The 12,587-nt window shown below is 38.1% G+C and overlaps 2 protein-coding genes across 2 annotated transcripts in view; one reads left to right on the top strand and one right to left on the bottom strand.

Moving 5' to 3' along the window:
• Nucleotides 1–12,587, top strand: part of IFT80 (intraflagellar transport 80) — a 65,132-nt gene that overhangs the window by 22,152 nt on the left and 30,393 nt on the right. Inside the window, exons 6-8 of the mRNA XM_081862375.1 lie at nt 2,795–2,904; nt 4,954–5,043; nt 5,916–6,053. Coding sequence (XP_081718501.1) covers nt 2,795–2,904; nt 4,954–5,043; nt 5,916–6,053 — 338 coding nt within the window. The remainder of the gene's footprint in view (nt 1–2,794; nt 2,905–4,953; nt 5,044–5,915; nt 6,054–12,587) is intronic.
• LOC309342322 (putative membrane protein C3orf80 homolog) overlaps nt 10,023–12,587 on the bottom strand; it is a 55,662-nt gene continuing 53,097 nt past the window's right edge. The window contains exon 2 of the mRNA XM_081862859.1: nt 10,023–10,648. Coding sequence (XP_081718985.1) covers nt 10,643–10,648 — 6 coding nt within the window. The 3' untranslated portion in view covers nt 10,023–10,642. The remainder of the gene's footprint in view (nt 10,649–12,587) is intronic.

The raw sequence follows: 12,587 nt of genomic DNA, 5'->3' as shown, positions 1-12,587 counted from the left end.
CTTTAAAACCACTGTAATAGAAGCTTGTGTAGAATATATATCACATATTACAAAAGAGAAGAAGTTGAAGCTTAGATAACAAAGGAGGGTAAAAAAGGGCAAGAAAACTTATTTTACATTTCGTTTTCAAAACTCAACCTTTCACTTATTTACTAGGGCCTAATTCAGAAAATACTGTTTGAATATGGGTTCATGGGAACTAACCATAGCAACCAAAGCACCTTTGCCAATAAAAATAAAATAAACCAAAGCAATCTAATATTCATTGGCATCTTAATTTATTGATTGAGGTGGTAATGATATCTGAAATCTGCACTCCATTGTTATAAAACCCTATATATCTGTAAATATACATGTAGCTTTCAAGCAGTGCAGATTTTACTGTTGGAATGCAGATAAGGCACATGCTAGTATCTTTTACTTTTAATCAGGCAAGTCTCACTGTATTGAAAAATATGTCAGTTCTATCTGTTTTTAATGCGTGTGAAAGGAAGCAAAGTTTCACGGGTAGCATCTGCAGTGCACATTAAAACCCCATTACATCAAAAGGATTATTCCCTGCTTTTGCTTACGGTATATATTTTTAATTAAGTAATTTAATTAGTTTAATTAGACCTAGGCATACCAACAGACCTTTTAATCCAAATCTGTAATGATAGCTAATACTGTATATGTCAAGCCCAGACCTTCTAAGCATGTGGAATGCAGCTATGTTAACTCATATAGCCAATCTCCATTCTTTATCTTTTCCTGTCTCTCTCAGTGGCAGCAGCAACCTCTACTGTACCTCTCTTAATCTTCAACACCCTTGGCTGTTGTTTGAATCATGTTTTTAAGAGCAGTCTTCTGCTAGAACTTTGCTGTTTTATAGCTTTGCTACTGGTGGTATAGCAATGAGAGATTCTCAGAAGATGTTAGCATTGAGAAAGTTTGACTTTATTCCATAAAATATAACTTGTGTTACAGTCCTAAAGCTAGAGCAGAATGGGATTACCGGTATAAGGATTTGGGGATAACAGTGCTATAAAGCCATATCAGAGCCTACACCAGGTCCTAAAAGCTGGGACCTTGTAGATATCAAACAGAGACTAAATTTATATACCACTTTGAAATCGGTCACCTCACAGTCCCTGCAACGAGGCCATTTCTTATACCCTTGCTTGCGTCTCTGGAGTCCACTTTGTCACAGCTATCCAATAAGGGTGGCACTAGCATTGCTGTAGTCTAAAGCCATGGTACTGTTTCAGCAGATTCTTATGTTTCTTGCTGTTCATAGATCTAATGCCAACTTGCAGGATCTAAACAAACTCCAGATAGAGTGATGCAGGTCGTGCAATATCTCTGATCCTCTGTCAGAACTATCAATTCTGATCTGGTTCTTTGATATTGAGGAACAAGAAACAGCCTGCTGCTAATCCCTGTTATTTGCTCAGCTCCTCCTTCCTGCCCTTCCTGCTCTGCTTCGATCCTGTACAGACATAAACTTCGACATACATCAACACTGAGTTTGGTTATTCCCCTCCAGGTACTCTGGATTAGTCTGATGTGCTGTCTTTTTAAGGACTGAAATTGCTGCCAGCTGGAGTTGGACTCTTTATGTTTGAACTCATTAGCCCACTGGTGATAAATACGTAACAATAACTAAAGACCTAAAATCTAAAGACGACATCTAATTCTGCTCGCCTGCTTTCAGAAAGGACCTCTGCTCACACAACATGACTTCCTCTGCTCCCCTCCTTCTGCACATGTGGAGGAGTGCAGGAGGGAGGAGAGAAAAGTGAAATCCTCTAGCACAACATTGGATTTCTCTTTAGTACTCCATTGAAAACCCTAACCATTTCCACAAGAAGCCAGCCCAGATAGAAACACCTTCCAATAGAGGCTTATGCTTTGTAAAGTCTTCAGGAAAAGAGAATTCCCTGTGTATCATTGCTTTCTTAACCTATTGGCCTGCTAACCTCCAAGTGCCTTTTGGCAAGCAAGAACGCATCTCACTAGTTGGTGCCCATGGGCCTGTCCCTCCCAGGTAGTGGTTTGTAAGTTTACAACAACAGTTGGGGTTATTGGTTTGTTATGTTCTTGTTTTTATTATGTATCTTGTGTTTTTATCTTGTATTTTTATTCTGTGAACCACCCAGTTCAATAAATAAATAATAGTTGCATGCCACAGTAGCTGACCTTGGTTACAACTTCCATCCATTTTTAACAGTCCAGTCTCTGTAAATTTGCCTTTTTAAAACAGATCAGATATCGGTGCTAGAAAATATTGGGCCTTACTCAGCAAGTTAGCAGGATTTCTTACTAATAGACAGTATTTTTTCCTTAAAAAAAATTTTTTTAGGGGTACTCTCATTTACCTTGTTGTTGTTTAGTCGTCTTAGTCGTGTTCGACTCTCCGTGACCCCATGAACCAGAGCATGCCTTGGAAACTCTCACTTTCTTCTCAAAGCTTCTCCTTTTTATGTCCATGGAGTTTTCTTGGCAATATGCTGGAGTGGTTTGCCAGTTCCTTCTCCAGGTGGATCACATTTAGTCTAAACTCTTGGCTATGACCTGTCCATCTTGGGTGGCACTGCACGGCATAGCTCATAGCTTCAAGACCCTTTACCACGACAAGGCAGTGATCCATGAAGGGGATTTACCTACTCATATTCAAATACTGCCCCTCAATGAGGCCAAACTTAGATTCACAAAATATTTAGGGGTATGCGTATCCCTGCGTCCCCCCAGAAAAAAAGCACTGCTAATATATCCTTACTTCTTTTCTCTCTCCTTTTCTCGGGCTTTTCTACAGGCACACCAATATATTCAGTAGCATGGGGTCCTGATTCTGAAAAGATTCTTTATACATCAGGAAAGCAGTTGATTATCAAACCACTTCAACCAAATGCTAAAGTTCTGCAGGTAACCATTACTGTAATGCAAAATGGGATTTAGCCTTTCATACTGCTTCAGGATATTTATATTTATATATATTTATATAAAATATTTATATAATAAAAAACATTGTGTGCATCAGAAGTGGTTGGGGAACCCCAGCCAGATGGTTGGGGTATAAATAATAAAATTATTATTATGTTATTATTTTGGCAGGAACATTGTCATTCACAACAGTGTTAAGGACTAACTCACCAGTGTTGGTATAGAGAATACAGTACTTTCATATATGCAAGTTCATGTGTGGAACAGAGCCTCAGTATCCACATTACAACTATTATTAGGATTATTATATATTCAGTTTACATACCACCCTTTATCAGAAGATCCCAGGGCAGTATACAATATAAAAAGCACATTACAGAAGAATAAAACATAATAAAAACATACTGACAGACAGCGTAATAATGACATAGTCATCGTAATAACTGTCCACTCCCCCACAGGCCATAGATTATTTAATAGCCATAAGCCAGGCTAAAGAGGAATGTTTTTGCCTGGCACCAGATAGTTCAAGGCAGTTGTTGTAATCCTGTGAAATAAATGGGCATTCTCTTCACATGGTGCTATAATTCTAATTACGCTTCTTAAAAGGTAGTGCAACTGTTTGTATGTACACATAACACTTCTACTTTCCTTAACAGAGGTTGCACAATCACTCATTAAAACCACAGTTAAGCATTACAGGGGATCAATATTAACTGCAATTAAGGCTAACCAGACTTAGCCAGAATTTGAAATAAGTTTAGAAACTGTGGTTGAAAGTGGTGCTGATGTAATGCTTAATCATGATTGAGGAGGCTGGGGAGAAAGGGATTTGCACTCACTCAAGTAGGGAACCACTGGGAAGAAAGAGCACAAAATCTTGCAACCCAGTCCTGATTGTTCAAGCACAGTTAATCAGTCATGAATGTTAAGTGTGCACCAGCACAGCATTTTAACAGGACTGACACCTAAAAGTGCATATAGTCCTAAACATTGGAACACATGTGGATTGATAACTATTCATCCTACATTGCAGAACTTAGGCCATTTTTTTAAAAAAAAATTATCCAAAAAGTACACAGTGGGTGAACATTTAACTTTTATCTATCCAAATGTTTTTATATGGATTGTGCAACCTAACTTAGAGAGAGCTCTGTTGCAAAAGTAATATATGGCTATATCAGTTTATTGTATATATAGTTAGTTTATTTAATCTTAGCTGTCCTCAAATGACATGACCTTTAAAAGCTTTGATTTTAAAACAACTTATCAATTATGCTGCTATTTCCCCCCCAATATGGTTGAAATGGCCTGCCAGCCTAAAACTGCAACCTGTTAATATTTAGAATTGTATGCAGTATAGTGTTAAGTTAGGTCACTTAGTGGTCTGCTTGTTCTGCTGGCAAAATGTTTTACACCAGCAGAAAGTTGTTGTGAAAGAGAATGGATAAGCAGGTTGTTTTGTTGTACAATAGATTATGTAATCATTGTACATTGATTTTTTAATAGAGTAATGGTTGCATTGGATTCCCTTGTTGCGCTATATTAAAACTCACCTGTCCTCCAGCAGAAGAGCCCTTGTGCTAGCAGACAGAGGACACTGGATATGTTGTTGGGCCAGTGTTAGATTTTCTGGATCCATTTCAACTGGTGTTTAGGCCCTGTTTTGGTACAGGAACTGCTTTGGAATGCTCTCCCCAGGGAGGTGTTCCTGGTGCTTTCATTACGTATCTTTAGGCACAAGGGGGAAATGTTTCTCTTTAACCTCGCCTGTGGTGATTAACTTTCTATGGGCTTTTAAATGTGTTTGTGGGAGTAGGGGTTATTGGTTTGTTCTTGTTTCTATTATGTATTTTGTGTTCTCATTTTGTATTTTTGTATTTTGATCTTTAGATGAAGGGCAGTATACAAATTTAATGAATGATAATAGAATTTACATCTTGCAATTGTAGCTGTTTGTAATATACAAATAATAACATCCTCCTGATTTGTTTTTTAAAAAGTTTATTTCAATTCTATTTTCTTCTACAGTGGAAAGCTCATGATGGAATTATTCTAAAAGTTGATTGGAACTCTGTCAATGATCTTATTCTATCAGCTGGTGAAGATTGCAAATACAAGGTATGTATTATTTTCAACAACAAAAATGCAGTGAAGTAAAAGAGTTTGTTATTCAGAACACATTCCTTTAAATGTCTTTTATTCTTCAGAATAAATATATCAGCCAACCTTATTTATGGCTAAATATTTTTAAAGTACTGCTTATGCCTGCCCACACTAGAACAAAAATTATTTTCATAGAAGAACAGCGAGGTAAGAGTGATTGCATCATAAAAAACTAAATAGACTGGTAAATCAAACCTGTAATATAGATATAGATATTACTAAATTAGATCCATTAATTCTAATCAGTCTATTATGAATAGAACTTAGTTGGATATAACCCATATTACCTCAGTCTGCCCATACTGAGCAAGCCAAATGACCTTTTTACTTGGATCACATAGTGTTCCAAGGATCTCATGCTGTGTAACTGGTCCAAAGAAGGAAATGCCTGTGCACATACTCTAAATAAGGTGTGGGGTAAGGTGACTATTTGAAGGAATGAACTTCAGAATATCAAACTGGGGGCACAGAATACTGATGATGAGATACATAAAACATCTGAGCAGACCTGGTACTACTCTTGGTTTCCCCCATGTCAATTACTTCAGTAGTACCCCCAGCCACACATATCCAAGGTATCCCATTATTTATGAACCTTAATCCATTGTAGCATGTAGAGCAAAGGGAAAGATCTGGACAGATCCTCCACTTGGAGAGTGGATATAAAGGGTGGGAGTGGAGAAAGGACTGGAAATAGCCATTGCTCCCACTTTGGGTAATATACAAGAAATGTTATGTAGTTCTGAAACATGATTTGTATTTGGAAAACAAGTAAGACTCCTTTGAAATATGATGTCATTAGCAATGATCTTTTAATGGTTTTATAGGTGTGGGATAGCTATGGTCGTCTATTGTATAGTTCACAGTCGCATGAGTATCCTATCACTTCTGTTGCTTGGGCTCTGGATGGGGAGTTATTTGCTGTGGGGTCCTTTCACACCTTACGACTTTGTGATAAAACTGGGGTAAGTAACTGATGATTTGAGAATAACTCTTGTTTTGGGGTGTCTGTCCAGTGGGGTATCTTTATAAATTATTTCCTGGTGTGCTTAGTGGATTCACTTTTAGAAAAGAATGCTGTATACATTAAAAATTTAAACTTTATAAAATTGGACCATAACTTAGAATTTTTAATGTATATACTATATATTTGTTTACTTAGTAGTAAAGAAAAATAGTAAAGAAATTTCACTGGTACATCTTATATTTCCAATTTAAAGTTTTACATTCAAAGGATTTTCAACTTTTCATTATGCTATGTGATTAATAAGCAGTCTTATTCCCCTGTCAACATACAACACTTCCAAGAGATCTGCACTGGTTACTTATTTGCTACTGGGCCATGTTTGAGGTATTACTATTGGTATAGAAAGCCTTAGCCACTTGGAATCAGTTTACTTGAGGCATCACTTTACCCCATCTGTGCCCACTTGACTGCTTCAGTATGCACAACTGGCCCTGTTTCAGGTGCCACATAATACCCATTCTGCACTTTGAAGAAATCAGTCTTTCAGTGTAGCAGAAATTACAATTAAAAGGTCCCTTCCTATTGACATCCGGCAAGTGCCTTCACTGTACACTTTCTGGTGCCTGCTTAGAGCAAATTTATTTAGGCAAGTCTATCCAGGCATGTAGAAGTTACAAGTGTGCTATTTCTTTTTAGCTACTGTTGATTTTAATAATCATTTGAATATTTTAATAGCTGCTTTTAAGTTATGATTTTAATGTTTTGTTGTATATTTATTTCTTAAATTTGATGGATCATTTCAGGGCAGGTTTTAAGTGTGCTTTGTGGTGGAGAAGGACACCTCTTTTCAAGCAGGAACGAGGAACTGATCAAAATACCTCTTAGACTGAATAGTGGATGAAATGCCCACAAATGAAATGTGCCTATTCAGGATTCCGGCTGATAAGCGGGAATATGCTGGTAGTGATTCCCCATGTGGCGAGGTGGGAGCAGGCTTCCGTTCTTAATGGAGTTGTCATATCCCAGAGGCTAATATAGCATTGAGAGGAATTTGAGTTCTTTGCGGGCAGGGATCACTTAATAGCACTACATAAACTGCTACCAGCTTCTTTTCAGCCTCTGGTAATCTGATTACTCCACTAGGATTGCCACCCTCCCTGTGGGCTGTGAATGACATGGGTCTGAGGTGTAATTGCACACATGTGCTCCTTGACTCTGCACAGAAGTGCTGAATTAGGCTTCAGATTTCTATTCATGTATGCATGTTTCACTCATGTTTCTAGAACTGTTTTGAACAATGTTACTCTCTTTCCTCTTGCTACTCATGCCCAAGAGTTCAAAATGTGTCCAAGTTGACATTTAAATCAAAAGGAAAAAATGTGCTGCAAATGATCAATTCACATCGCTTCACATATATAGCAAATTAGAAACAGATATTAAATGTAGTTAATAAGGAAGTTCAGAAATTATCATTTTCCTCTGAATCTGAAAATCTATTATAAATCATAGCTTCAAGGTCTATTCATCACTAATTTATTTTTACTTCTAAAATACTTCTTAGTCAACTGAGAAGGTGGGATATTTAGTTTTACATTTTTAAACTTTCATCTCTTTAATAGTTGTTTTTGCTAGATAGTTTAATAGTTTAATAGTTATTTCTGGCTAGAAAAAAAAGGATAAATGGCTATTTCTGATTTAGGTTGACTAAGGTTCTCTGACAAAATAGTATTGTTTGGAGCTTTTCAATCATAATCTTTTCAGACCAGAAAGTATGCTGTTCATAAAATAAGCTGCGATTTTGTGCCAAAATAATTGATTTTCCAAAGACAGTGTTTGCAGCTGAAGCATTAAAGTAGGTAAATTGCTAATCAATCATGAAGACTAGTTCTTGTTACAGTGATTCACATCTGCCATAGTATATTCTATTTGATAATAGTTAAATATGATTATAAAGAGTGAAATAGAGTTTCCTCAGGGTACTGGCATAAGAGTGAGCTAAGTTTGTAACAATAGGGTTACCATCCCTTTCAACACCTTACCACTCCATGAAAGGGTCTTATGCTAGTGTAACTTTAGTATGCAATAGTCTGGTATTAAAGTGTTTTATACTGAAATATAAAAAATGCTACATAAATTTTTATGTTGGCTTTTAAAAATAAAACTTTCTAACACATAACATTTTTGATACGATTCACATCTCCCAGTTTCATACTCTTTTGTCCTCTCACTCCATTCCACACTAACTTGTCCTTTAATACTTCCTTCCTCTCCTGCTTCCTCTCAGTCTTTGTCTCCTACTTCTCTGTTCTGCATACACTATTCATGGTGAGGATTCACAGCCACAAAAAAAAAACAATATAGGTGCTTTACATCTCAATTATGAACATGATTAGCAGACAATAAATCACGTTGCACTAGTATTTTATAGTCCAGAAGTTTACTTTCATTTCACAACAGCTTGTGACTTCTAGTCCTTCCTCAAACAACTGTTATCATATTGGCACCTGTTGTACAGCTTTAATATTTTGAGTGGTGCCTTAATTTTCCTTGACAAAGCAGTGTGCCCCCACCTATTACCTAGCCTGACTCAGATTATGAATATTGGAATCCATGATTCATCAATCACTTAGAAATAATAATGACAATTGTAGAATAAGATGAAGAGCTTAGGGTAGGATAGTGGATTACCATGTAAAATAGAGCTAGTCTCTGGGCCAGTCACTGTCTCTTTTCCTAACCTACTTCATAGGATTCGTGTGAGATAAGAGGGGGAATCCGTATATACCACATTGAGCTCCTTGAAGGAAGGCTGGGAGGTATACTTGTAACACATACATTGTTGATAATGCAATAGATAATAGAAGAATATGTTTGAAAGTAACACTAGCCCAGATAGAACATAATGCTAAACCATGGTTTGCACAACATCAGTGACAAGGAATGAACATGAACAAAGCTTTAAAATAAATCATTCCCAGAGATGTGAAGGCCTGGAAAGAAACTGGAAAAATCAACCCACCCAATTGAAAGAATGGGAAAATGGGGGGAGTTTGGGTACCCCCTCCATTTTTCCTGTTTTTTCCTGGGCTTTCACATCTCTAATCCTCTCCTCCCATGCAGCTGTGAGAACGACTTTGCCAGTGTTTAGTTTCATGTTCCCCTAATCTTGACTTGTTGCATAGGAACCAGGGATCATGGTTTATTTCAAACTAGTCAGTTTCAAAATAAGCAAACTTCAAACCATGAGTTATGAAGCTAGCTTGTTTAACTAACCAGAGTTTCTGATAAACCACAATCTCTGGTTTATATGCAACAAGAAGTCAAGATTAGGGGAAAGTGAAGCTAAATGCTGGCAAAATCCTTATCCAGTCTGCTCAGGAGGTGGAAAAGGTAGGGGGAGTGTGTGAGCCCAAGGCTGTGCTTGGGCTCATTCCAGCTCATGCATGTAGTGCTAAATAGTGGTTTAGTGGTATGTGAGAACATCGCAAATGAGTCAGAAACTTTTCCCCAAAATCTGTCACAACAAAGCCATAATCTGAATAACTTCTCTGAATGCATTGTTCACATTCGCAGGCTTACTAATTTCAGACTGCAATCTTATTCATATTTACTAGGGAGTGAGCCATATTGAAAACAGCAGGATTTACTTCTAGTAGAGCTTAATAGGATTTCAAATTACTAAATTTTCGAATTGTAAATTATTTGCAACTCAAGATGTGGCCTGCTGAATTCAGTTACACTTCTTAGAATTCAGTTACAGCCTAGAAGAGTGTTCTTTAAATTAAACATTATTTCTTCTTTAATTGAGGCGCCCACCCTGTGGAACACCCTCCCAGCAGATGTCAAAGAGATAAACAACTACCTGACATCTGAAGGCAGCCCTGTTTAAGAAAGTTTTTAATGTATTTTTAATCTTTGTTGGAAGCCGCCCTTCATTGAAAATCTGAGAGAATACTTTGTAATACAACAGTATAGAGTTTATGCTGGAGTTCAGGAAGAATCCTCTTCACACATGAAAATTTCATTCAAGGTGGGTGGAGAATGGGGGGGAGCTGCACACCTGTACTTGTTAATAACTTAACCCAGCAGCTGTGAGGTAATGGGCTAGGAGCTGATCAACCAGTCAGCTTCTGGTTTATTGCAGCATCACTGCCTCATGAAGAAAGACCAACATCTTGGGTCAGGGCATTACCAGCACTCCACGCATCAGCATTGGTGGCCACATGCTTGAGGTGGTGGACTATTCTGTCTACCTGGGCTCCACCATAACCAGCATACTTTCCATGGACACTGAGCTGGAAAAGTGTAGGTAAGGCAGCTATGGCAATAGCTCTCTCCAAAAGGGTATGGGAGAATGTTATACCTGTCAGGAATGACATCGAAATCCATATGTGCTGTGTCCAGAAGATTTTGGGCATCACGTGGCAGGGCAGAGTTTCAAAAAAAAAGATGTGCTCTATCATGCCCACATTCCCAGTATGTTGGCACTTCTTTCTCAGCGATATCCACGTTGGCTTAGTCATGTCCACAGAATGGAAGATGGCAGGATCCCCAAGGATGTGCTCTACAGGGAGCTGGCTTCAGGCATCAGACCTATTGGCAAACCAACTCTGCATTACAAAGATGTCTGCAAACATGGCATGAAGACTGGCAACATGAACCCTGCTGTGTGGAAACCCTTGCAGACGACCTCAGTGCTTGGAGACAGTCTGGTTGTGTATCTACAACAGTGACCAGAGGAGGAATGACCACTGGGAGGGAGCGCAGAGAGAAGAAATACCATGGTGCATCTGTAACAGCCAGATGCCTTCATCTGCCCAGCTGCAACAATCCCATATTGGTTTCTACAGCCACAACAGGCGCTGTAACTCCAACAGTTTGACCTCAGTGGCACACTCTTTCATAGTCTTTTGAGACTGATGAATAACAACGACTGGATTAGCTTGGAAGGGGCAGAGGCTGGTGGTTGCAGCAGTGCTACCAGTTGGAGCAGGGGCATGTGGTAGAGGGTGCTTGGAGGAGGGCATTTGGAAATAGCAGCACTGGTGGACCCTGTTGGAGTTTATGGGTGCTGGCAAATGTTTCATAATGTCGGGTGTTGATTCTGGATTGAAAGGAAGCCGAATCTGGTCCACTTGAAAGATTTCAAAATCCATTGTTGGTCATTGCCTTTATACGGATCCACCAAAATAGTACAAAACAATAAGCAAGCTTTCAGGTTCCCAGAACTGTTCATTAATCAATTAGGCTGGATATTCAGCTTTCCTCCACTTTGCTCCCATTTTGCTACCTTAATGGTGAAACCCCAAATTCTGCATTTAGTCATAGCCTTAAGATAGTCTGCAGTCTCCTCCTCAGAGTCTAAGTAAAAGCATCACTTGTTGCAAACCCTGATGTTAGTTACTCCCAAACATTTTTCAACCACTGTGTCATACATTCAGGCTATTAATGGGAAAAAAAACCTACTCCACTCTTTCAACAATTATAGGCAAAGTGAGAATTCTAATCCATTGTATTGTTTATGAGTCTGGCATCGGTATGAATTATTTTTTATTTATAAACACAAAATATATAGGTGGTGTATTTGTTTCGAAGCATAAGAAGAATGAGAGAAGAAACACAAACTTTACAGAGACTTTTCTTAATCATTTGTAATTTCATCTATTACAGAACACACAACATAAAATATTGAAGTTAAGTCTGTTTACAGAAAAATACTTTAAAATGGGACTTTCTTCCTACAGAGGAATGGGGAGGGGATTAACAGTAGCTAAAGCCAGATACTATCTATTCCTTTACAGCTGGCAGGAATAATTTATGAGGCTTGCCTCCTTCGTTTTTGCTGCTTCATGCAATTTTTTTCCTTGACTTAAATATAAATAGCTCCTAAAGAATTAGCCAATGCTAGTGCTGAGAGAGAAGAGAGAATGAGTCACATAACCAGTGTGATAGTGTTTGAAGAGAACCAGACCTGGCTTTCTGGTCAACACAGACATTTTTATTGTGTCTGATGTAATGGAGCTGAATCAGCGAATTGCTCCCTCGAGAGCCATCAGGAGATATACATATCATTAACCCTTCTACAGCATATGCAACTAGTTACAAAGCATAATTTAATTAAATACGCTAACAAATACTCTTTTACTTCCATCTCTTTTTTGCTTTTCATCTGTTCCTTTATGTGTGTGTGTGTGTGTGTGTGTGTGTATATGCGTGCCACTTTTACAGTAGTACTGCTTAGAAACAGACTTCAGTTAAAATGTCATGCAATTTCATGAAAAGCAATAATACCCAGTATTAGAATTAACTTTGGTAGGTGCTCTTAACATTTGTGCCAGGCATAGATTATGTTCAAAGCCAAACACACTTCTACATATAATACATAAAAAGTTGCATTTTCTTTGTCCCTGATTTTTAAAATGCTAAGTGTCTGAAGAAAAGACCAGTGCCTGACGCCTGTGACTATTCATACATACCTTGTGGGTGACTTCCTGTGGGTTTGTATGCCTGCTTTGACACTGTTGGCCATGTC

The sequence above is a fragment of the Podarcis erhardii genome, assembly GCF_964252035.2.
Source record: "Podarcis erhardii genome assembly, chromosome: 5".
Lineage (NCBI taxonomy): Eukaryota > Metazoa > Chordata > Lepidosauria > Squamata > Lacertidae > Podarcis > Podarcis erhardii.
The sequence above is the reverse complement of the archived record's forward strand: the minus strand, read 5'-3'. Positions and strand labels throughout refer to the sequence as shown.